The sequence below is a fragment of the Athene noctua genome, chromosome 6 (genome assembly GCF_965140245.1).
Source record: "Athene noctua chromosome 6, bAthNoc1.hap1.1, whole genome shotgun sequence".
NCBI classification, from domain to species: Eukaryota; Metazoa; Chordata; class Aves; order Strigiformes; family Strigidae; genus Athene; species Athene noctua.
The window spans coordinates 13553674-13579340 of NC_134042.1; the positions used below are offsets into that span (position 1 = coordinate 13553674).

The 25667-nt window shown below is 45.6% G+C and overlaps 1 protein-coding gene across 6 annotated transcripts in view; it reads right to left on the minus strand.

Moving 5' to 3' along the window:
* The window catches only part of RGS6 (regulator of G protein signaling 6), a 289933-nt gene that overhangs the window by 19804 nt on the left and 244462 nt on the right, over positions 1–25667 (minus strand). For 3 of the 6 annotated variants that reach the window (XM_074909642.1, XM_074909643.1, XM_074909647.1), the window contains 3 exons: positions 23123–23309; positions 8364–8453; positions 535–588 (listed from right to left, as the gene is read on the minus strand). In XM_074909642.1, the coding sequence (XP_074765743.1) occupies positions 535–588; positions 8364–8453; positions 23123–23309 (331 nt within the window). The remainder of the gene's footprint in view (positions 1–534; positions 589–8363; positions 8454–23122; positions 23310–25667) is intronic. The other 3 variants (XM_074909645.1, XM_074909644.1, XM_074909646.1) reach the window with 1 other exon arrangement.

The window sequence follows — 25667 nt, forward strand, 5'->3', positions numbered from 1 at the left end:
ACTGCGCTCCTTCTCCGGTATCGGTATCACGACCCAGTCAAAGGGTATCGTCCATCACTATTTACACAAGCACTGACAGAGGGGGCAAGGGAGGAAGCAGCTGCAGTGCTGTGGGTGGATATGTATGTGTATATACATACGGTATCGTTAACCATGCACTATATAACCACATGGATACTGCTGCAATGGTGCTATGAGAACCATGCTCTTCTACTTCATTGCACAAGGAAAAGACACAACAAATACTGCAGTGGGAACACAGCAAAAAGACAACCTTGCGTTCAAGTCTAGACAAAAATCAATTTGCTTTTGCAGTGATGATAAGCTAGAATGAGCATTATGGAATTCTGCTTCCCGCCTCCCCTCCCACCTTCTGTAGAGCTACTGTTTAGATGAGCTACAGTATTAAAAGAGAAGCTGCAAAGATGCTAGCTGAAAAAATAAAGGATGAAATAAAAAGTCAAGCATCCACATTCCCCCCAACTGAAAATGAAGTTCTGAGGAAAGGGAGGAGGGAAAAGAAAAGGAACTTACCACACTGCGAGTGAACTTTTCTAGAGAAGTTCTACGACCTTGCTCATTCTCTGGCTTAACAGGGAAAAAAGTGGGAAGAAAAAAATACAGAAAAAAACCCTTCAGCTTAAATGCAGTTTTTCTAAACAGCAGCAAAATATAAGGAAGCAGCAAGGGGGAAAAGTTGTAAGAAAAATGTAAAAAGCAGAAATCAATGTTTGCAACAGCAAACATAAAAAACCAAAACCCCTTAAAGGATGAGAGACATCACTACTTTTACTCTTGGAGAATGTCACCTTTTCTCCTGTGAGTTTTTTGAACGGTTCAAACAGGTCTGTGCATTGCTGTGTCTCACAGCTATTGGTATTGATCTCTTGTTCATTGAATTTTCCTTCTGTGGCTGTTTGAGCTGGGACCTCTGATTCTGGTTAACATCTGCCAAACAGCTGATTGGAGGCTCCCATCTACTTGCTTAGAGAGATGAAAAAAACCACAGTAACTTTTACAGTATTAAAAAGCAATGTGTGAGTGAATACAGTGCTGGACAAAAACCACCACTGAACTCATTGCCAGGGAACCTACACTCCTCTATTTATCCAGAGGGTAGAAGCACACTTCCAGTAAGTTTGGCTACACTGAAACACAAGACAGCATATAGAAAGATACAGATAGACTTGAGGCACTGATATTTTTTCCTCTGGAGTACAGGACTATTCATATTCAAGCAGACATTCAGCTTCACTGCGAGAAGACAAGCGTGTGTACCACGGCTTTATTAACATATCCCTGAGAAGGTTGCTCACTGCAGCACTTCATTCATTTGGCACAAGGGAGATCTAATTGTCACTAACAAGGAAGAACTAAATAATTTATTGGCATGTTTTCTGGAATATCTAAGAGAAGAAAATTGTTATGGAGAAGAGAAGAAACTAAATAATAGGAAAGCTCATTGCAGTCAGAAAGCTGTGGGCACTGCTGATTTCCAGGAGAAAAACTTATTTTAATTTGGTGGGCCAGCAAAATGGAGGTGATAAGATGAAAGCAAAACTTCAGCCAAGGGAATAAAGACCTACATATAAGGGAAAGCCACAGTAATGATGGTGCATGACATTGCACTGGAAACAAGCATTGCACTGCTCATCAGAGACACCTGCCTGCCATATCATAGGCCATAGATTCAGCTGCAGTAACAACCTCCAGGCCAAAGCACCTGCTCAAAAACCAGACCGGGAAGATTGTAAGGAAGTCAAAAGCGTATCAGATAAACTGGATGAGAACTTGTGTAGGTGACTCCAGGCAAAGCCTTCTGATTCTTCTGCATGTTCATCACAGCTGCCATAAACAGCAGCTCTCTGGTGTCTACAGGGTTAGTCTGAAGCATCCCAGGCAGAGATGGGGCTGATCCTCCCTGCTGCATCGCCAGAGGTGAGAGCAGAACATAAGGCCCTTTTAAGATAAGCAATAGTCTCTGTTCAGAAGAGTCATGCAACCTCCCCATTATGACCATTTGAGGAAGTCACACCATCAGCTCTGATGTCCCAAAAGTGGTATCAGAAGTGAAGGCACACTGTTTTAACCAACACTGAGGATGATGCCAAGGCCTCAGAGCATGTACCAAGCAAGAAAGCATACCTGCTGGCTGGCAGGGAGGCTGTAATGTACCCAGTCCAATGCTTCCCAGAGGAGTATTTAACATGCACTAACCCCGGGGTTAGCTGCCTCTCCCTGCATGTGAGAGGAGAGGAAAGGGAAAAGGAATGTCAGCCTCCCTCTTCTGCTGAGCGCAACAGCAATGCAAGTGCTCAGAGCACTCCGAGGCAGCAGAGGTGACAGAGAGAGGCTGCAGTGCTGCTGCCCTGGCTGAGCACATCAGGATTGAGGACAGCAGCGCGCAGCCATGCATTGGTCTCGGTGCTGGCCTCCTGTAGGGGCAGCACGACCCACCAGCAGCCAAACTGAAGGCACAATTTCATCCAGAAGAAATACCTACACAAAAGACAGACTGTTCTGCAAGACTCCCTAGGGGAGCAAGGCACTTGGCAGTCTGCAGCATCACACTGCTGAGGGCTGGAAAATCAGTGTCCGGCCTAACCGCATTTTGAAGTGGAGCTGTGGTGTGCACTGTGGGCAAAGGAGAGCAAGCTGCTGAAAACAGGCCACACTGTGTCCCTGCACTTGCCGTCAAACTTTAGTGTCTCTGGTTTAGCTACCAGCAAGGTGATGCAGCTTCCCACCCAGCAGGAAGGCAGGATGGTGTTCTCCAAAGATGATGAGCACCTTGTTGGGGTGCTGAGAGCTCATCTAGCACAGGGACACACACACAGGGCTGCTTCCCTAACATGGCTAAAGACATGTGTGGGGAAGCAGACACAGAGCACCAACCGTGTCCAACAGAAGTGCCTTGCAAGCACAGGCTGAAGCAACCCTCCACATTTGGCACAGGGATGTCAGGCTGGGACCAGCTGGATGCATGTAAAGCTCATCCCCACAGCATCCAGCTCTTGAGTCAAAGCATGACATTTTCTAGTAAAATAAAAAGCAGCTGAGGCAGGCTGGCTGCGGAGTGATGAGGCGGCTTGAGCAGTTTTAATGGCAGTGGGTGTGGGTGCTGGCTGTACGGCTCTCCGGCTCTTCCCGCCTGCTTGCCCACAGCCCGTGCGGCTGGCAGCCTGCCGCGGAGGTAACCTCCTGCCTGCACCCCTCCAGCGCGGCACCCAGGCGTGGAGACTGCCTTGCACAGCAGAGGAAGGAAATTTTAAAATAACAAAGTGGAAGAAGAAAATAAAAGAGACTGAATCAGAAATTTCTTGGTCCTGTGAGCAGATCTGGGGTCCTGTGCAGGGAGTGTCTGACAAGGCTGCAGACCCCCGAGCCGTGCCTGCTGCAGCACCACAGCAGCGTTTGTACAAACACACACTGCACGTACAAAGGGCAAAGGCAGAGAAATGCACGTGCATGCCAGGTCAAACAGTCCTCCTAGGTGCAAAAAAGACCATCTTTGCCAGTAAATACACCAACAGGTTCTAACAGCTAATGGCAAAGGACATGTGCATTTGGATAAAATGTGAAACAACCACCCCCGCTGCAGATGAAAACCTCTCAGCCCAGGTAGGTGCAGGAAAATAGATCTCACCAGTTAGGAACTGTTCACTAATTACTGACTGTCTCCTCCAAATTTTTCTTTTATTTCATGATTCATTATTTAGCCAGCCATCCCGATTTTAAGTTCCTTTGTGTAGATTCTGCTGGCACAGATCAGTGTAAGTAGAAAAAAACTTATGAAAACCAGCTGACACTGATTATTAAAAGTAATTATGAGAAAATTGCTCAGCATCTTTACAACATACAAGCCAAGTCCTGCCACTGAATCAAACTGGTCATGTGTGCCCTGATGGGACCGAGACGGGCACAGAATCGGCAGTAGGAACCTTCCTGGACAACACAGAGCAGACGGGACAGAGGGCCTGGATCAAAGCAATGCTTCAGAAGGTGTGTGCTGAAAACAGAGCCTGTCCCTCATGGCATGAAGCTCCTACCATTGCCTTGCTAACACTTTTTGCCAGGGATCTGAAAAGGGGTAGGAAAATACATCAAAATGCTTGGTCTTCTGAACTACAGGTCTGCAAAAACCTCTCCCTCCCTTCCTCTCTCCATCGCAGGATTCATTTTGTTGGCTATTGAATCCTTTTTTTGGCATGAGACTTTGGGGCTTAGGGTGGGGTGGGGTTTTTTTTGAACTTTAACTTGATGAAAACCATGTGTTCCAGAGGGAATGGCGTCAGACAAAAAATAAAGGATAATCCCTTCCCTGACCCTGGCTCAGGGAAAGGCCAGGAGCAGGTCCCAGGCTTCTCAGGCAGTCATGTCCACCTGTCCAAAGTGAGAAAGCAAAGGGCATGTACAGTGCTACCAAATGGCTGGAACAGTATTTTGCATCTGGTTTGTGTCCATTTGTGCAGGACCACAGAGAACTCGTCCTTCTCTGAACCAGCTGGAGAGGAAAACAACGTTCTAAACCAAGCAAATACCAACCTGCTCTTCCCCGGTGTGATGAGGCTCGCTCCCGTGGCTTCGCAGCCCATCTGCACTGCAGCTGTAGCCACCTTTCTGGGCTGCTCCCCTGCCTGTGGGCAGGGCCTGATGGCGGGAAGGCACCCCATGCCAGGCTGACATGAACACTAGTTCCGTGACAGCTTGGCTGCTGTTTCAGCTAACGCGGAGATGCCCACCAATGTCACCGTTTCACCTTTATGGGGAGTAACGCAAAGTGCCTTGAGGTATTTTCTGTTACTTTCTCTCTCTTATCCTCAAAACTGACTAGCAGAGCACGTGTCTGGCTGCTCCTTCATCGTTAACAAACCTCCTGTGCAACCCCATCCCCCTCCATGGTGCACTAACTCATCTATGCTGCTCTTTCCCCAGGGAGTAAACCCCTGTTTTGCAGGTGAGTCACCCAGCCTAAACACTTCCTTGCCTTGAGCAAGGAGGTTTGTCACAGCATTCATTCTGACATGAGGCTCACTGCCATCTAAGAACGTCCAGCCACCATTTTGGCTACTATGGAGGAGGGCTGGAGGGCACTGCAGTGTTGATTACCTGCTGTAATGTAGCCTGCAATAACGTGCCTATCAGCAGAAACAGGAGCAGGTCAACACTTGACTCTGCACAGCATGAGTGGGGCGTGTTATGCGGATACACAAGTAAAACGTGATGAATCGGTCGGGGATCTCGGCACCATCCAGCTCTTCACTGCTGAGCCGGCTGCTTTCAGCAGGCATGTGATTTCTACCTGCTGTAGGGGGAGGCTGAGCATGGAGGCACAGAGCTCGAACTGGGCCGGGCATACAGCCTGGCAGGGGAGGAGGACTTCTGTCCAAGGCAGGGAGCTACACTCAGCTTTCCCCCTCTGCAGCTCACTGCTTCCAATCACACCCTTGCTGGAGGCCAACCTCATGTTCCCCGCTGAGCACCATGAATCTGCAGGATTAAGGCCAATAATACTGTGGTTATTTGTAATAATGAGACTGGGAAGAACGAAGGAAAAAAATCTAAAATGGATTAACAAAGTATGTATGCCTGGTCTGTATGCGGCCTATGTCCACTGTCTTGCATCAGTTAGTGGTGTGAACAATATGTTCCTTTTATCTTCCCTGGTCCCCATCATAATTCTGTCATTGTATCTCAGTCCCGACCCATAACTTCTCCTCCCTCCCTCCCCTCCATAACTGCACTCTCAGAGCAGGGAGGGGAAGCTCCCACATCTGTGGTTATTGTACAGTGTGGAGAAAAAGTAACTCTTCAAACTTACAGTATCTTGCAAATTTCAAAAATGTCAAGCATGTTTTGAGGCACTAATCAAGCTTCTCCACCTCTCCACTGAGCAGGTCACTATTGTAATTCCCATTTGACAGAGAAGAGGATATGAAGCAGACGAAGTTGAACGTTCTTTTCGCTGAGGTCACACCAGAAAGTTAAGTGGGGGAACCAGGGGAAGCGCATGGATTTTGTGGGTCCCAGTCCTGTGCTCTAGCCACAGAGTCAACCTTTCCCTTTTTCCTGCCCTCTACCCTGTTTCCTGCCAGAACACAGTGCTGGAGGGCAAAAGACCATGAATGACATAAACTTATCCACAAAATACTCATGTGTGAATCTCAAGCCACAGAGACGTCAATTTGCTTTGTACAAGCAAATCTTTTAGCCCAAGTCCATCACGTTGTGCTTCTGACAGAACTTATTTTCAGTAATAAAAGTAAGGCTGTGTCATAGTGGTGTGTTATAGAGGCAACATTAGGATAATGTCTTGGGGCAAGACATAACCATGCCCCAGAGAGATGTACTCATCAAGTCTTAAACAACTGCAGTGAATTTCTACTCACATCAGTGAATCCAGGACTTCATATGCAGGCTCTAAACCAAATCCTCCATCCACGCAGGCTCTGATATGTCACTGGGTTTCTCTCTTCCTTCCCTCTGCTTTTCAGCTATTTAGAGGAATTTTAAATGGATGCCTCTCAAAGCTGCACCAAATATCTTACCGTGTATCTCAGCGTACAGAAACTTCATGTTCTTTCTGTCAGCATCTCTGTACCTACACTCTTTCAGAAATGTTCACTTGCCCAACAGAATGCAACGTGATTGCAAAGAGCTTTACAGATTCTGGAGTAACATCAACTCCCCTCCCGCATCATGTGAAGCTGGTGAACAACTCATCTGCACAGATCTACTCCTGCCTTTTTTGTGCCTCGCTATGTTTACTCATGCACCCACAGCTCTTTCTAAAAGAAACCTGATTCTTACTTTCACGGCTGTGTTAACATGACACCAAAGCCTGTTCCTCCGGCAGTGTGCGGGGGGATGAGGATGTCATGCTGACACATCCAGGGCTTGATCTGACAGCAAACAAGGATTGCAAAAAAACCCCACAACAACCACCTCCGGTTTGAATGGGCTCAGCTGGGAGAAGAAAACTCTTCTGCTTTCAAGCACATGAACCCTCATGTGTTCAATGGAGACTTGGGGGTGGGGAAATCATAAGCTGATAGGAGTAGGAAGGTGGCAAAGGTTTTTATGCTTTGTACCATCAGAAGACCTTGTCTCCTTCTCTCCCCACAGTCTCTTAACTGTAAGTCAGGTCTAACCTTTCCAAATGTAAGCAGCATTAGTTTATGCTGTCTCAAATCAGACATTTTGAGACATAAGGCCAACTGCTGCCCTCCATTACCTTCCCCTAATCCACCTGCCAGTAGTCCCAGGCACAGCAGACAGAGGGGTTTGTCTCCTTTTGTCACCATATGCATGCTTTTAGGGCACACAATGACAATCAGGACAAAAATACCACTGGGATTTCATTGTATTGTGCTGATGCAATGTAATTTGGCAGCACACAGAGAACGAAGCAGAAAAACAGCAGGGAAGATGGTGATGGGAAACCACACACTCAGGCTGCAGGAGTCAGGAGTCAGTTTATGTACGGTCCTGGGAGCCAAATGCAAGTGGGACACGTACATGTGTACATGCATGCACATGCACACAGGTGGACATGTAGACATATGGGAATAAGTCAGGAGGGGCAGGAAACATCTGAACACAGCCACAAACGCAGAGGTCAGTAGCTTACCTCCCAGCCCCCTCAGAAGGAAGGAACACTTGGACAGGAGCTGCTGTTACTCTGTGTAATCACTCCCTGAACAGGGGGTTTCTGGCAGAAACATGGTGCTGGCAGAGCACATGCAGACACCAAAAATGCTAAAAAGAGCTCAAACCCAGTTCTCCTGTGAGACAATGTGGCTGGAATTCTTGATTACTGCATGGGTTGCAATTATTTCTTGTCTCCAAGGAAAAAAAAACCATCTCTGGAGAGCCAAAAGCGAGGGAATGGAAGAAAAGGAGCATGGGAAACACTGCAGGGGGATCTACAGGTAAGGCATCCAAAGGGAAATTCACATGGTGAGGCTAGGGAGGTGAAAACCAGAATGGGTAAGATTTGTACCAGTAATGAATAGATTGATGGGTTCTGCTTCTCATACCAGACACCATCTTTGTCATGAGGAAGAGGCGATACAATTTTAATTGCCTGCACTGAGTTTGGGTGACAGCTGTGCAAGACAAACACTTTTCTATGTTATTTTTACCTTGTGTCACCATGTTTTCCCCAAAACACACGTTTAGGCTGTACATACGGATGCCGTACCCTGTGTTCCCAGTGAAGAAAACAAAAGTGCTCATTCCTTTCTTAAATAAAGGAAAAAAAAATAAAAGGAAACAATATTTTCATTTTCACACTAGCAGCAAGCAGCAGGCGAGAATCAAGAGGTGCTAAGAGATGCAAGCACGTCCTTTCCAACAGATACCTTCTTCTTCGCCAGCAATAAGTCCTGGTAAGCATTCGAACGGAGGAAGCGCGCGTAGCTGTCACTCTTCATCAGCTTGTAAATGTGCTCCTGTGGGACGGGAGGAAATGAGAGACAGAGAATTGTTATCAAACCTCATTTAGACATCACAGGGATTTAAAACACAGCGAATTAGAAGGAAGAGAGACTGATCAAAGTCCTAATTAAGTCTGCTATTATTGATTATCTGTGTTGTGGTAGTGTACAGGAGGTCCATCCTGGGGCAGGACCCTGCTGTGCCTGGGGCTGTAGGAACACAAAACAAAGAGATGGCCCTCACCCCAAAGGTTGGCACACATTATTCAGTAATCAGCGTTATTCTGCAAAGACTGCAACTCTCTGAAGTCCCCAGGTTATAAACAGGCATCTAGCCAGGCTGAAACTACTGGGATGTCTCAAGAAGGAAGAAATAAACACCAGAAACTGTCCCATAGATTACATTCCATTTTACCACTCAAAGATACTCGAACTATCACCCAGCACTCCCCTCCTATTCATGGAGGGGAACTGATACCTGGACACACTTAATCTCCACTTAAGACATGTATGTAAAGCAAGCCAACCTGTTAACGTCCAGAAAAAGCTCATATCTCTGGTGACTACGCAAGGAGGTTAGCTCAGATGTGGATGGCTACATCACATGTATAAGGTTGTGTCAGATGAATCCCTCCCATAGGGTCTTTTTTCCCCTAGCAAGTCAAACTACTGATATGAGTTTGCTCTGAGAGCACTTACTATATGCATCTTCAAACTTACAAAGCGGTGTTTCATTGCAGCAGAACTGAATGCGTACCCTTTTCCAATTTCCTTGCTTAGCTTTACTTTCCTGCTGAGAATCCCTTAACACAGTCAGCTCTTCTCCTAATTATCCCTGGATTTGTAATAGATACTATCCCAAACACCAAGAAAATCAAACCAAAATACTTTGAAAAAATAAAGACTGAGAATACACTAAAGAACTCAAGAGAAAAGCAGGCACCCTGGACATTTCTCTTAGACTTTGCCCAAGGAAGCACTTTTATAGAGTTAATGAGCAATTTTATCTATACTGATGTATGCAACGTGAAATATCCTCTCCTGCCCTAAAGCCATTGTACATGAAACTTTAGAAGAGCCAAACCAGACTGAAGCCACCTAGCTTATTTCACAGTGTTAACAAGCCAAGCAGAATTCCCTTATCTTCACCATCATGGGTAATTAGTGATGACCTGTCTATACACAGAAGAACTGCTTAATTCAGCTTTCTTACACTATTTGGTGTAGTCCTAAGAGGGGCATAACTGCCACTGGTTTTCCTACGACACAGCATAAACGCATCCTTTGAGCTGCAACCTGGTGTGGAACAATTTTTACTGGTTAATTTCCATACTTGCTTCTAGCCCTGACAAATCCTCATTTGTGTAGCACTATCTGAAGGATAGCACAAGATTTTGCAATAGAAATGCTCATATAAAGCCATTTAGCAACTGTCACCCTTCCCTGCTGCAGAAAAACACAAGGGAGGGCACAGCTTCATACTTCTCACCTACAGCACTGTCATGAGATTTCACATCCAGCTGTGGGACATTTGTTCTATTTATTCAGGACAGAATGAGCCAAGTATGCACTAAGACAAGAAGAGGGAAAATAATGCACGTCATGGATACGGTTGTCTATTTCTCTGGTGTGAATAAGGATTTTCAACATCAGCTCTCCCAAATACTTCAACTAGCAGAAACTCAGGATACAGCTGACTTAAACCCAACCATATTGCAACCAGTTCACCTGTATTGTTACCTCTTAAGGTTTCTCAAGAAGACTTCATGTCCTTCTAATGAGTTCTTCATAATTACCTGGGAAAAAAGCACACCTAACTATATAGCTAAAAGTCTTTTTCCTTCCTCTTCCAGGTCCATGAGGAGACTGATGAGTAAGTGGGGTGGCCACCTTGTAGCCCATCAACAGTAAAAGGCTTGAGGGGGGGGGAGTCTCCAGAGCCTCCCTCCTCTTAGTGGTTCTCCCCTGCAGCACCCCGTACATGCAAGGTGCTGATGGGAGGGGGTGCTGAGGTGGGCAGGAAGGTGCTGTGGGGCTGAGGTAAGGTAGTGAGCGACAGAGGTATTCTGATTAACATTTTGATAGACATGTGATTATTTTTTTTTTCACTGCCTTGGACTCCAAACAGTTTCTTTACCCATCGTCAGACAACTGGGTCTGCTCTGAAAAACAATGATTACATTTTTGGAAAATAACATTCAGTTTTTATTGCTGTGCAGACAGACCACATGAGCTCTTCACAGGCAAAGGAGAACACACCAGGCTGGCCATATAACCCGCCAGCACGCCAGCGACAACTATCATTCTTGCTCATGTCAAGGTGACTTCATGTATTTGACCTTAAAACAGTATAAACTCAATATCCAACTGAATTCCAGGTAGGGCTCAGACTCCCAGCTCCTTGATCTAGCCTTAAGACAGCGATCCTTTAGAGAGTCACGCTGCAAAAACAAAAATTTAAAACAATATCTGCCTGTGGAAAGGGGGAAAAATTACTTTGATCCTGAGATAAGTGAACCACAAGCCAACTTCTTAACTGAAGCCCTTCCCTGAAAAGCAGGACCATTGCACACCCACAGCCCAACTGCCACCGCAGTTAGCTAATTGGTATGAAGCATTTTCTCTGCTTTTCACATCTTGGAATCACTGAACAGCAACACCGCTACCTTTCAGCTGTTCACCAAAGATCTGATCAAACAGGGAATAACTATTCTTAGGCTTTGAATGCTAATGAAGAAAGAAGGCTGAGAGCATAGGGGAAGGGAGGGACATGCACAGCTTCAGAAGCAAACTTTACTGCTTAACTGCAAGAATTCAAAGGGCTTGCTTTGAAGAAGCGCTGGACTGGAGGCACGAATGATACACTGATCATTTATTTTACAGCACTGCATTTCTGAAGCACCTACTGGAAGTCTGAGCCAGTTGCTCAGGTCAGCAAAGATTGCCTTCCAATTTGCAACAGTACAGGACAGCTTACATTGCTGCAGCCAAAATCCCCGCTGAGACTGCACCATGAAGGTTCCTGCTAAAATTGTGGCTGCAGCTTGTGTTCAGGCCAGTTACACAACAAATCTATCTGCAGAACAGGAAACGCCAGTGGCTAGGACATTTGTTTTGATCTTTAGTCTACTCTGTTCTTTGCCGCCAAGCTATTTGCTGCTATACTTTGTAGAATCTGCAACTTTCTAGAGAAAATTTACAGCTAGCATTTAGTAGCTCATTTCATAAATACACTGGAGGTCTAGCAACTGAGCATATTCTTCTGTGGAAGCCTGAGCAACACAGGCGTATCAACAGAGGCACGGGCACAGAATTAGCTGCTCTGTGCAATTTGTGCTATTCAGCTTGTCCCCTTCTATCATGGATATTTAACTCACTTTCGATTATTGCAACCCACTGGTCTCTAACTTCTTACTGAGCAGCTGCTTTTGTTCTTCATCACATGGTGGAGGGGGAGCACAATCTCACCAAAGACTTAAATCTCCACCTGCAGCCAGCAATGACGCACTGCTGCATCTAGTGATGCACTTTATGCATGCTCCCTGACATACCTGACACTGCTGGCAAGAAATCTGAGCCTTCCCATCCCTACACCGAGAGAACTCTGCATTTTATAAAGTTGTTTATCATAGGGTAATGAGCTCATTATTACTGGCTCCTTGAAGGCACAAAGCAAATGCAGTACTTGTGTAAGTTTTAACAATGCAGCTGCAGCTCTGGACATTACAGTCTCTTGTACTGTGAGCAGTCTGGCCAGAATTATCATTGTGATATTTCTTTGCAAGTGCCATGGGAAGTTCCCCATTCCTTTGCAAGTGCCACATCTGCACAACAGCAGGAGAAACTTTTCATCTGCGTAGCGTCTCCCAGCCATTGCTGGGTACCACTTCCCAGGTAGGGATCCGACTCCCAGTTTCCCGATCTAGCCTTAAGACAGCATCCCTTAGAGAGTCACACCGCAAAAGCAAAAATTTAAAACAATCATCTAACAGAATTGTCCAAGTGATCTATTAAACCATTAAACAAGGTAACACCCTGCCTTTAAAACCAGATAGAAAGCAGAAAAAATAAGTCTGTCAAGATTTAGCCAGGAGTTGAAAGGCATCACGCATCCCACCGGTCTCCCTTGCAGCCTTGCCAGCTATCTCTGAGCACCAAGCCACCATCTCAGGCCACTGCAGCAGCAGCTGCTAGTGGAGACAGGGACTGATTGACATGTGCAAGCAAGTCTTGGCAAGCTGGCTTTTTGAACTGACCCGTCACTTAGTCCCTCACACAGCATGCTGTTGATGAGTGCTGGCTGTACTGATGCTTCCCTGCGAGGATGGATGCACATTTAGAAATGTCAGTCTAACATGGAGGGTGACAAAATAACCTGCTTTTGTAATTATGGTGGATTTAATCTCCAACAGGCAAACAATTCCCTTACAAGACGCGTCCCAGCAGAGCGGGTTTGCTGTCAAACATCCCCAGAACTGTTGTTCCCCAGATCCTGAACCAAGGCAACAGAGGAAATGGGGTCTGTGTTCATCTCTTCTTGAGAAAAAGGCAGACCCCCTTTTGTGTTTCATGCACCCAAATCATACCTCCTCCATGGTGGGAAAGAACTATGCAGCAGTCCTGAGGGCTATCTGGCTCCACTGAGCATCTTCTCTGTACCTAGGCTTGTATCATGAGAGTTACACTTCAGACAGAGTAACCATTCCACTTGCCATTGCATGATATAAAGGAGAACAAACAGTAAATTTTAAAGGGGGAAATGTTGTCACTTCTGTGAATTAGAAAACAAAGGAACCAGACAGGTAAATCACACAAAAAAAAAATCTTTTCCACAGTTACGTGAAACCAAGAGGAAATCCCGCCCCTGACAGCTGACAGCTTAAGTGCAGGGAAATAAACCCTGATAAGGTTCAGTATCTCTCAGCTGTTTTCCTTCCACAAGCTCTATCTTTGGAAAGAGATGAAGGACAAGCTCTGTAAAATTTTCTTGACAAGAGGGGAAAGGGGAGAAAAAAAAAGAAAGTTTGCAATCCAGACGGGAACGTGGGAGGTGGTTGAGATAGCAGAAACTGTCTCAAAGCTGCACCTGCTTCAAATCAGTGTTTTGCAATGTGATCTCAGGTCTCTCTCCCCCCTTGCAGGCAAAGCACAGTGACCCTGAGGAGGGCACAGGTGGCAGCCAAGCAGGACCTTGGGAACACCAAAGAAATATGTGGGAAAAAATCTGAAAGATAAAAAAATAATAACAACACCTGACTCACACAAAGCACCTGACAGACCTCAGGAAATCGTGCTCTCTGTTAAGAACATTTCTTTTTAGCAGAAAATCTTGGTTCTTTCCTCTGAATCGTGTATATGAGATGAGAGTAGCGTTGGTGGTTAAACATCCATTTTTAATCCCACCTGTATCTTACCCACTATTACATTTTGTGGCAGGTTTGAGACTTTCTGGGGGTTGTGAAGTCCAAGCACAATATTCTCATGACCTTTGAACAACAGTTAGATTCCAGAAAGCCCTTAAATTTTAAATTGCTGATAGAAAGTTTTCCCTGATTGTGCCTAAACACAGCTGTAAGCTTTAGATGACAAGGGGGAATAGGGGGAAATTGCAAATTCTTTGCTCATTTCAAGCACAGGTTTTCCATTTAGCATATTTTTAGCCCATTCTGGGGGCCTTACACTAAGACTAGATAGCTGTTGAGATTCACTTGAGTCCCAAGGGCCCACTTTGCCCTTCATAAACCTGTCAGAAACCTCCTTGCTGTAGCTATCCCACTAATATCTTTTGGATTGTTCTGGAGCACCCCTTCACCCCATCACCAACACCTGGTATGAAACTAGTGAGAGCTGATTTGGAGACCCTTTTGTATTGCAAGCATGTGAACACCAGCAGTTGCCCCTCTGGTCAACTTCGAAGGAGATTTGTAGAATGTCAGACAAATCCATTAGAAGAAAAGCCCACAAGCAACGTAAAGCAGTAGATTAAACAACTGAATAAATAACAGCAAACCGCAATGAATGTTAATGTTCGTTCTACCTGTGTGCTGGGCACTGGGGAGGAATTTACTGCAGATTTGCACATGAGAGAGCAGTGCCTCAGTGAATGCCTCGTGGCCTTTGCTAGAAGGATGATAACAGATACCAGCTGAGGACCTGCCCAGGGTTTGCTTTTGGAAGAGACTCTACAGCACAAAGAGGACGTGGGAAGGAGAGAGCAGGGAGATGCTTTTCTGAGCACACCGTGTGCGACTGCTGCACCTTCCAATTAGACTTGGCAGCAATCTAATGTCTTTCTGTCAGCACCTCTACTCTGCACGGACATCTGTGGCAGAGGAGGTGAGGCTAACCCCTGTGCCAGCATGCATGCATACTGCAGTCAGCAAAACCTGCTATCCAGGCGCTGTTGGAGATGTATCCTATTCACTCTGACAGCCCATCCTCAGGAATCCCACCTGATCTGCAGGACCCCTATGACACCACCACCAGGATCTTTCAGAAGGCCGAAGAGAGGAAAGGAGACCTACTCCTCTTGAACAGTTACTTGTGCCACTACTGAATGCAACAGTTTTTAGGAGCAATTATGATCAATTGCCATTCAGCCTAACTGATGGTGCTAAAAAGCACTTTGGAGAAAGCAGGAAAAAATGCTGCATCAGCTTTGGAAGCTGAAGTAGTTGGTAGCAGGCACAGTTGAGATGAGGCAAGCAGTGAAGAAGCTGCAGAAGAAAAGACCTTCACACTTGTCCTGACTGAACCTGTCAGGGAAAACATCAGTGTGAGGGGAGGAGGCAGGAAAACATAGGGGTTTTATTCCAATTCCCTTAATGTCTCCAAATCCCCATTATGAAAGCCTCTGGATCTGCTTATTCTGGTCCCTGCGTTTAGGATTTTACTCTTCTCAAAAACGCTGTACTGCCTGTTTTGAGCTGTCTGCATGCATTAAGCAGGGAGAGGCCCCCTCCCGAAGACTCACTGGTTGGTACCTGGCAGTACTGCCATCTAGCAGGGCGAGGGGTAAACAGGTGCTCCCGCTGCTGCCGGAGTGCTAGGCTTTCCTTGATTTATAGTTTAGAAAAGAAATGCTTCAGGTTGGTAAATGGCACATAAGGGTCTTGGCCTGAGCATGAATTGCTCTGGAAAATCTGAGCAATATCTTTTTGGCCACTCTCAAGTTATTTAAGTGACACAGTAATTTACACCCACGTTTTTAGTTGGTGCATTTTCTTCACACTCAACTAAGTTGGTTTTGCTACTAAGGAAAAAAAAAGATGAATAATTATACTGTAATATAGACTAACCTCCCTGCTTAACTAAAAAGCATAAAACCTCTTTTCAGGCCACAAATGAAATTACACTGGGCTGAAGGCACAGGAACGTAAGAAAGAACTTTAGCAGGAGGGATAACTGTAAGCAATGAGAGCTCATTTTGAGTAATACACAGAAATCCTTTGTTTAGCCCTGTAGATACATAGTTGGAAACACAATGTAAATCTTTTGTGGGAAAGTGCATTGATAAAAGTAACACATAAATTCAGCTTTGGCTCCTCTGTAAATTAATGAGAACTGGTTTGCTTCATACCTTCAAACATACAAATGGGAAGGCAGAGCTGCCGGGGGTCTGTGGCAGACGCAGTGCGGAGGACTACAGAGGCGAAGGGTTGTTGAGCGCTGCGTGGTTAAGGGGTCAGCCTGGTACTGCAGGAGGATTTAGTCCTAAATATAGCAAGGGCTATCCTGGGAGACAAGAGTGGGCTGCCGGGAGTCTAACGCCATATGAGCAGCTTTAGGTTTTGAGAACAATGATCATGGCTAAGAGGCTGATTCTCTCAATATGGGCCAAATCCTGGCTACTGGCAAAAAGCCCAAGTGAACAGGTTTTGCCTGGGAGGAGGGGACAACCTCATGTAGCATCTGGAGACTGGCATCTCTCTTCCAAACAACACGGTTTTAGGAGTTGCAGCAAAGAAGATGGGGTTTGCCACTCCTATACGTGCTGTGGTATAGCTATGAGATGTAACTACTTAACTTTTTGACCAAGAGCCTGATACTTGCAGGGCTGTCTGCAGCTTCCTCTTTCTGTTTTCTCTGGAGAAAATCCTGCCAAAAAGCTGAGCTGTGTCATGAAGAGGAACATGCAGAATCCCTCACACAGCAGAAAGCAAATTCTGTTGCACTGAGACAGTCTGTGTCCCATAGGAGATGGTGACAGAGCAGGATGCAGCCCTACAGAAACAAGCAGCATGCAGCTTCTGAGTAAAGGTGGCTGTGCTCAGATAGGGACCACCAGCCCTGCCTCACTGACATTTTGGCTGTAAAATACCTACTGCTGGATCACCTTGCTCTGCCTTTACAAGCTCTTGAGAGTCCATGCTACAAACTCATGTCGAAATCTAAAAATTGTGCCACCAGATCCCATTCCTACAGCATACAACATTTGTACCTCCTGTGGGCTGAAAGGAGGATATGTGAAATGCATTGTTGATAAATCTTCACAGGGATTGTTTTGTTTTTTTTTTTTAATTAGAAGGGTGAACACTTTAAGAGATAACAAACCCTTCGGAAAATTCAAGACTGCAGTGTTCCTGCCGCACGTGGGTTTGGCAGGTGTGGAACTGAGTCACCTGCAAGAACATTTACCCACTGTCCATGAGAAGTGGACTCCTGGAGTCCTGGCTTATCCAGCAGAAAGGGATGCACTTGCAAGCACTTTCACGCCCTGCTTGGGAAAAACAGAACAGCATCAGCTGCTTCCTGACCTTCACACAGAAGAAATGCTCTTGCTCTGGATTTGACATGCAATTGTTTCTTGCATTCAGGAAGCACAGTGCACACTACTGGCACAAGAGTCCCAGAGTCTGAGCGCTGAATTCAATTTTTAAGCAAGCTAGAGACTTTCCCATGTAATCCCTTTAAAGGTATTTTTTGAAGTTAGGAAATGTCTGGCACATGAGGCACTGTTATCGCCTGTGCATGTAGTTATAAGCCAGCTTGGCAGGATCAACACCCCGAACAACAGGCAGACTATTGTCCTGTGGGAATATGCTGACTGTTCTTGTCGCCCCACTCCCATGATCTTTCGTTTGGATAGACCTGCCGTCTTCTGTCACTGTGTGTGCAAGGAGATGCATGGCATTTTCCTAGTCCTTCTTCTGCCCATGTGTAACAGAGGGGCATTAGCTTAGGGGGTAGTTTGATCCCTGATGCCTTCAGGGACAGAAAGGCAACAGCAAAACAAAGGCTGTATGTTAGATGCTTTTCATGTAACATGACTATTAAACCACAAATTAAAATGAAAGGCAAAGGATAAAAAAAAGTACTTTCTGATGTGTGGTGCATACGTAGATTTCAAAAAAAGACCCCAGAAAAGTAATGACACTGAAATCTGCTCCTATGTAGACCTCTGCTTCAAGTCTTTTGTTTCCTGCTTTGTGCAGCATCAGGCACGCCAGCATAAGCCTCCACCAGCACTTTCCTATTTTTGCTCCAGACACCTAATTGCTCTTCTGGGTGCATTTGTGGGGCTCTTGGTTTTAGATTCTGTTTGGTTGTAGGTTGTTCTGTAAAATTCACAAGGGAAAGAGCTTGCATTTTTGTTTGTGTGTGTAACAAATACACAGCAACAGCGAGGCTTTGCGTGAAGACTGTTTCTACAGTCACCATAACCCACACACAGGGAAGGCAACTGGAGTGCAGCGTAAAGTAGGATTTTCTCCTCCAGTCCCACAGAATCAGAACCAAAGGAGGAGAAGAGAATACAGGTCAAGTCCTCGTGCAGCCTCTAACCTCTACAGGGATGTCCAGGCTGGCCTGGGCACCATGCATGTACACATATGGATGCAGTGCTGCATTGCTTTCAATTCTCCATAGTGCAAGCACCAGGTCTCTGAGCAACGCTGGCTCAGGTGGACTTGAACCCTCCTTCGAGGCAGAGCGCCCAGGTCTGCCCCATGATCCCTTGCTGGCTGCCCTCTGTTACGTTGATTCTCCATCCTTAGCCACCATCCTTTACAGGCATGCATGCAACTGGGGTGACTGGGTGAAACTTTAAGAAACTAGGAATAATGCTTCTTTAAGTTCTTACATGAAAGATGATACAGACACACAATGAATGATTATTTTTACATTTTCCTTCCATGCTGTGATTTTGCTCAAGATCTACAAAAAGAGTTCTGTTTGCCCACTGAATGGGCACCAGGCACACACTCCTCTGTATGCTTGCTTTCACGTCCTGTGCATGCCCGAGAAGACAAAGTCACCAGAGAAGAAGTCACCCTTCATTTTCTCTTCTTGGTAGAAAATGACATTCCACTTTCAAGAGAGCCTTGATTACACTTGGAGTTTGGTTTTGAATTCAACAGGATCCTGTCAAGTTCTGTCAGCACTCCCAGCTTCCTGATGGGACCAGAATGCAAACCGAGGACTGATGACTGATGAATCCTGCATGGCTCATACCTCTATCACAGCCCAGAACAAACTGAACCAAAACCTGGGGCAACTGAGAGCATGAACTGGGCCCAAATCTTAAACCTCAGACTAGATTTAAAGAAGAAATCTTTTACAATGAGGGTAGTGAAACACTGGAACAGGCTGCCCAGAGAGGTGGTAGATGACCTGGAAACATTCAAGGTCAGGCTGGACAGGTCTTTGAGCAACCTGATCTCGTTGAAGATGTCACTGCTCATTGCAGAGAGGTTGGACTAGATGACCTTTAGAGGTCCCTTCCAACCCAAACTGTTCTGTGATTCAAATCTGGGCCAGGTACAGTTCTGGTTTGAGCAGCCTGGAGTTCGGCATTACGGTCTAAATCTGCTCTGGAATTAGCCAAGGATCTGCACAGTACAGTTAAAATCCCTAACTGAGCCCAGATTAGAACTGAATTCCCCTGAATCATCTTCACAGATACAATAGCCGATTAGTTCAGGTAAAGGAATGTCAATCTAAAACTCTATTTATTTATTAAAGAAGAAGAATAAAGCAAACAGGAAGGTAATTCCAAAGACAACTGCGTGGCTTACCTTACTCTAGTATACCTGACTCTGAAGCCTACCAGTAAATGCCCCTACAAGCAAACATTACCACCAGGCAATACTAGTCCCCAAAGCTAAGGAACTGAGGAAAGGATTAAAGACTTTCTGAAGGCAGAAAGACATTTCAGGGGAGGCAAGGAGATGCTTGCAAGTGGGTGTGTTGGATGTTTAAAAACTAATAAAGTATTGTGCAGTTAAGCCCGAACTGTCACACTCACGGCTCCAGGTTCCCATGTTAAAGATGAATTACTTTGGCCGTCAGCAGCTTCATCAGCCAAGAGGGGCCATTCAGATGGACCCGCACCTATTTACTTTCCAGACCTGGCTGTGCCTGCTTCATATTGCGGGGCCCCACACTGGTTGTTCAATGATGCTGATAACTCCTCTGGGAGCTTACATCCTGCTAAGCAGTTCACTGTTTAATTGAACTGACCTTTCCCGACAGTGCCCCTTGTATTAAAAGCTGCTTTACTTCCCAGTGAAAATGGTTTGATAATCATAATATTTTACTCAGTGGACAGTTGTTTAAGAGCAGAAAATAATCAGCTAAATTGGCAGACTCGCCTCTGGAGGGGCTCAGCACTAAGATGACAAAAGGTGCTGCAGATCAAGAGAGCTGGCAGAGCTGATGATCAGGACAGAGGCGGGAGCAGGGGCTGTGCTGCTCAAGGATGGGTGGCCAGGGGAGGCGAGCGCAGGCTGAGCTGGCACAGCACACTGGCCTGGAGCCGAGGCGAGCTGGCACAGCTTGAGCAGGGCACGAGTGGGCGAGGGCACTCACGGGAGACACAGCAAGAGAAGGCAGCTCTGTGCAAGCAGAGCAGTGCAGGACTGCAGAGTGCCACAGCAGCAGCGGCAAGGAACACAGAGCAGGACAAATATCTTAAGCTGGGATGGGGAAATGGCAAAACACTTGCTTCTGTAATACAGGAATCCATCTTAGAGAGAGGTCTGTCTGAAGTAATAAATGCACACCAAATTCAGGTTCGGAATTGGAGCCCTTCAAGGACGTTTGGAGCTGAGATTTTCAGTGTCCCTTTTCTTAAAGAGAGGAACCATTTGCCTTCAGAGCATGAGTGGCCTTGGGATGAAGAGGTCTTAAGTGAGAGGCACATTTGTTGGGAGCCCCTTTTTTTCCCTGTTTTCTTCTAGGCCAGTTGTCTTACCAGATGGTTGTGCAGCAGCTGGGAGAGCTCTCTGGGGCTGGGAGCCAAGGTTGTGCAAAGAAGCACATCCATGTAGACTGTTAAGCACCTGGTAACAGATGATGCTTTGCTTTTGACTTTTGGTTATAATGCATTCACTAGCCTGAAGTATACTGTGCTCTGCTACACCTTCCCCTTCCCAAGTACAGCAATGTGTTCATTCCCAGCGCTTCTTACACAAAACTGGCATTTTGCAGGTCTCCCAGGTCAGCATAAGGGCTAGAGTGCCACATCACTTTCTCCTATTTTTCCACTGCAGGAGCAGCAATTTCATTTTCTCAGTTCAGCCAACCCTTTTCTTTCCTCTTAGTATCTCAGAGCTGCAGGCATTCAAAGAATGTGCTGTTCAGTAAACTAAATTTTTTTTTGTTCTTTAATCACAAGGACATTTCAGTTGTTTTCCTCTTTGTGCTAAAGCTACATAGGACAGGACAACACTCATATTTTCTCTCCCACGTGGGGTGTTTTGACTGCTTGTGTCTGGTTGAGTCCCTAGGAATGTGCGATGTGTGGGAGCTCTCATGGGCTTCTGGTGCCAGGGTGCTGAGATAAGGCAGCTGGGCTACAACCTGCTGCAGATTCATGGACAACACAGCCCCTGAGGTGGCAGGGCAGGAAACACCAGGACAGGACCTGGGAGATTGAGAGTGCACTGGGGGGACCTACATTGGCTCCCATGAAGTGGATGTGCAGACAAAAATTTCCTTTTTCCATGGTGAGCCAGTACAAGCCAACATTGCTCCAGCTCTGCCAGGGCACTACACCCTTCAGCAAGTGTCCTGTTTCTGCCTGGTTTTGTTAGACAGCCTTCTTAGCTATCTGGTCAAGCAGTCACTAACAGGTTCCTTGGCCTTTGGAGAGCTACCAGAAGTCCACTGCACAGGAATGTAACCGGGTTCACCTTCCTCATTGCCCTATCGTCTCTCGGCACAGATTCAGTCTCCAAGAGGACCATAGCTGCGCCTGAAGTTCTACCTTTGCCTCATACTTCTGTGTCTGTGAACCAAAACAGATGAATTGAGGAGATCCATCAGCAATAAAATTAACCCAAGGAGCTAAAATTGCAGTCTAACTGCAAGAGCTCCAGCTTGATTTCATCAACTCCCCTTTGAATGGCAATTACATTGTGAACTGATCAGTTCAAGCCTAAATCCTCCGTGTCTTCTTCTGATTAAATATCCATTGTCTAAACATCCATCTTATTCTCAGTACTTCTACTTATCAGTTTAATCAATTCCCCCATTATTCACCTATCTGCTTTAGCCTGCATTTTGCCATCATAATTTTTTTTCAGGTGATGCAAATTTGCAGTTCTTGTTCACTGTAACTGCAAAGCAAAAAATACATCTTAGCCAGAATGTCTTCATTCTCCTGTGTTTCTCAGCTTTAAAAAGAACATTTAAGTTGCCTGATATTCACAGGGGATTGCCTTGAAACTTTGCATAGATTCCTTCTATGCCAGCCCCAAGGAGCAAGACTGCATTCAGGAAAATACAGTATTTGATGCTGGTTTGAAAAATTCATTGCCTAACCTTGTATAAGTGGTCCACAACATCTCCCTTGAGACAGAAATATTTTGTTAGTGGAGTATTTTGAAGAACTGCCTTTGAACGCCAATTTAAAGAAAGTATAAGAACAAGGATTCTTTTCATTTGCTGTTGGTATTACTACATGCTTTTGATAAAAATGATTATGAGGAGGATATCTTTTAATTGTGGCCTCGGTAATATTTGCCAAATGATCCCTCCTTCCTTTTCATTTTTTAGCCTTCATAAAATGATGTTTTCACTTTCTCAGAAGGTTATGCAGCTTTATCCTTGCTTGTAGCAGTTTTTCTCAAATTATCTGTTTTCCTAAAGGCATTTTCTGTGTACAGTTTATCTGCAAAATTTCCCTGATAAATCTGGGGCCCTTAGGAGGGAAGGATTAAGCTCACTGCATTGCCTACTGTCCTATCGTTATTCTAAGGTATTGTCTGGTGGACAAGTTTCTAGCTGTGTTGGAGGGAGTTGCTGCATTTGGGGTTTGGCAGCAGGGGTGGATATAATTAGCTATAAATAAATAAAAGATAAAAAAAGTATATTAACCAGGATTTTGATATGATATCAGCCATTCTGTAAATACTCCAGACTTTGGTGACAGGGAGTACAGAGAGCCAAACTGAACTTTATAGCACTCTTTCATCTCTGCTTTCTCTGAGACATAGCTCCAGCTCGCTGCGCCTTGCAGACTTGTAAATTTTGGAACATTTGTTCCCAGAGGAGCATTAGCCTGTTATAACTGATAGATTCAAAGAAAATATCATTTACCCAGCTTGAATAGATATTCTCAAAGTCACTTCCAACTGTGCATCTCCTTTTTCTTACAAGTGAGCAGTGACAATGTGATAGTAGAATATCACAGTAAAACTGAGAGTTTTATTAGCAGCAGTTCCACAAAGTCAAAAACAAACCTGTGCATCTTCATATGTATATCTCCCTGGGTCTTTGACATTTTGGCTTGTTTTCTCATAGCTGTGGGAATCCAGGTTGATAGCACTTTGGGCCCCAGGAGCTAGAAACTCATGCCAGATTTCTTCCACTCTGGTGGTTACATCCTGTAGAGGTTGTTTCTTGAGATCTTGGACAGCCAACCAAAACCTGTACTAGGCAAAAATTAGAAGGAGAGAAAAGAGAAAAAGAGAGAAATCTAGGTAAGACTTTGTGGATAAGTCTGGGCAGAGTTCCCAAACACAGACGTAAAGCCTAACCCACATCTATCTGAATTCACAGAAGACTCTCAATCTAGCAAGATTTCAGGAGAAGGTGTGGTATACTTATACCAAACCCTTACACCAGGGCTAAGACCAGAACAGTGACTTTAAGAAGTGATTCTTCTTCAAACTGTCCCTGCAGAAGTGTGACATTAGGCATGCAAACAGGAAACCTCCAGAGCTGGGCAGCTGGAAGGGGGAGCAGGCTCTGCCTCCCACAGTCTCGCTGCAATCTGCTGGTCATTCCTGACTGCAGGATCAGTTGTCCGGAGGGAATGCAAAGCTCAGAACAAACTTAGTATCATATCATTGCCAGGGTGAAGTTGTAGCAATGGTACTCACAGAACTTACAGACTAAAGTAAGTTCATAAACATTGAGAAGATAATCTTTTTGACAGCTAAGGGCATAATCCAAATAATCTGTGAAACCAAAGCCCATGGAACATTTTTATTTTTTGCAAGAGAGACATGCATTATCTTTTACCCATAAAAAAAATAAAAAGGGTATTTTGGTGGTGTGCAGGTTTATTGTTGACAGAAATATAGTCTTTTGGGCAACTAATTCAGAAGACACTGGTCGACAGTAGCCTTTTGGTCTGGTCAATTCTACCTTCTAGCAAGAAAATATTCCCCGAGGCCTCTCCCTGGGGAACCCAGGTCCTGCAACCCAGCTGAACAGGCACAATAGTGATGTACAGGGCAAATAGGTACAGACGGGACCTTTGCAGCCACCTGCAATAACCAGCTCTTTCCTACTCCATGGCAAAGGAGCACATTGCCCAGTGATGATGAGGAGGGCAGGGCTCGCCTTGGCCGTCCCTGCCCTGCACTGCTCTCGGACACTTGCCTCTGCTCAGCGCACTATGCAGCGGAGACGGGGTTTGGCTGGGTCACGGCTTGTTCAGGGGATCTTGCAAGAGCTGCACAACTTAGAAAATCCTGTGTCCCCTCCTTGTCATTATGAGACACTAAACCAGCTGAACTTGAACTGAAAGCCCGATTTCCCACCCTGAATGATTCAATGGTGCCAGTGTGCTGTCAAAGGCAAATATTTCCTCATGATGGAAGAAGATACAGTCTCTCCCAAACCAAAATCCCATTGGCAGTGAGGGTGGGTGGAGGAGCCAGCAGCCTGGTGACTCCTGTCCTGTTTCTGACCCTCTGCTTCCTTACCGGCTGCAGGCAGTACCTAACCACCCCAGAAACACTGGGGTTATCATAATCAAAGGAGGCCACTAACCCCCATTTAGCCTGGTCCCCTACCTATGATACAGGGAAATGGCCAATTTGGGAAAAAAAGACATCTGCACTGCATGCAAGGCCAATCCTCCTTGTCTGTCCCCTGCTGCTCCTGTACCAGGAGGGGGCCTAATGCCACAGTCCTGACTCACCCAAGCCACTTGATGGTATTCCTTCATACAGTCTTCCCTGCTCCCTGGCAGGCTGTCACTAACACGGACTGTGGTACACTCAGACACTACATCGGTACCTGTGGAGTCATATCCTAATGGCGCTCACACAGTGACATTTGGTTTTATAGAATGAAATAGAGTAATTGGGGTTGGTGGAGGGGTATGAGCGGTTGGTCTTTTTCCATCTTTGAGACGTTAAGTCTGCCTGATGTCCTGCCTTGTTATTTGAACCATAAGTGACACCCTCACTTATCACACGCACGCAGAGAGTAAAGGGTGGCACTCACAGTGCAACAATCTGATGCCACATGTAGCTTTCTTCAAAAATATTTCATCATTCAGTTTCAGATGTGATGGGAATATGTGAATGCAGAAAAGGGATAGAGAGAAAAGATGCTAGTCATTCCAGAGTAGCTGGGACACTTCAGACAAACACTTGGCTAGAGAGAATGTTTTCTGCTGGCTTATCTTCTGCCCCTGGAGCCGGGGAGGCGGGCTGGGAAAGCATGCTCGTGAGACAACCGGGTACACTGTGAAGTGACAGCTTGCCAGAACAAGAGCACCATCCATTTTAATAACCATTTGGCTCAATCTGAAAACCAACCAACCAGACCAACCAGACACTAACAAGAACAAGCTCTTTTTACTGCAAGCGATTGTGAATTCATGCCCAAGGCTGGATGTCCTCTTCAAGGCAAAGGGGAGTTTTGTCTTGGTAAAAATTACAAAGCTATTCACTGTAGCTGGTATCTGAAAATCGAGGAACATCAAAGAGGGGTACCCAGCCCCGCAGTCTCAATTCCAAGGCAAATTCTCTGCCATGAGGAATCATC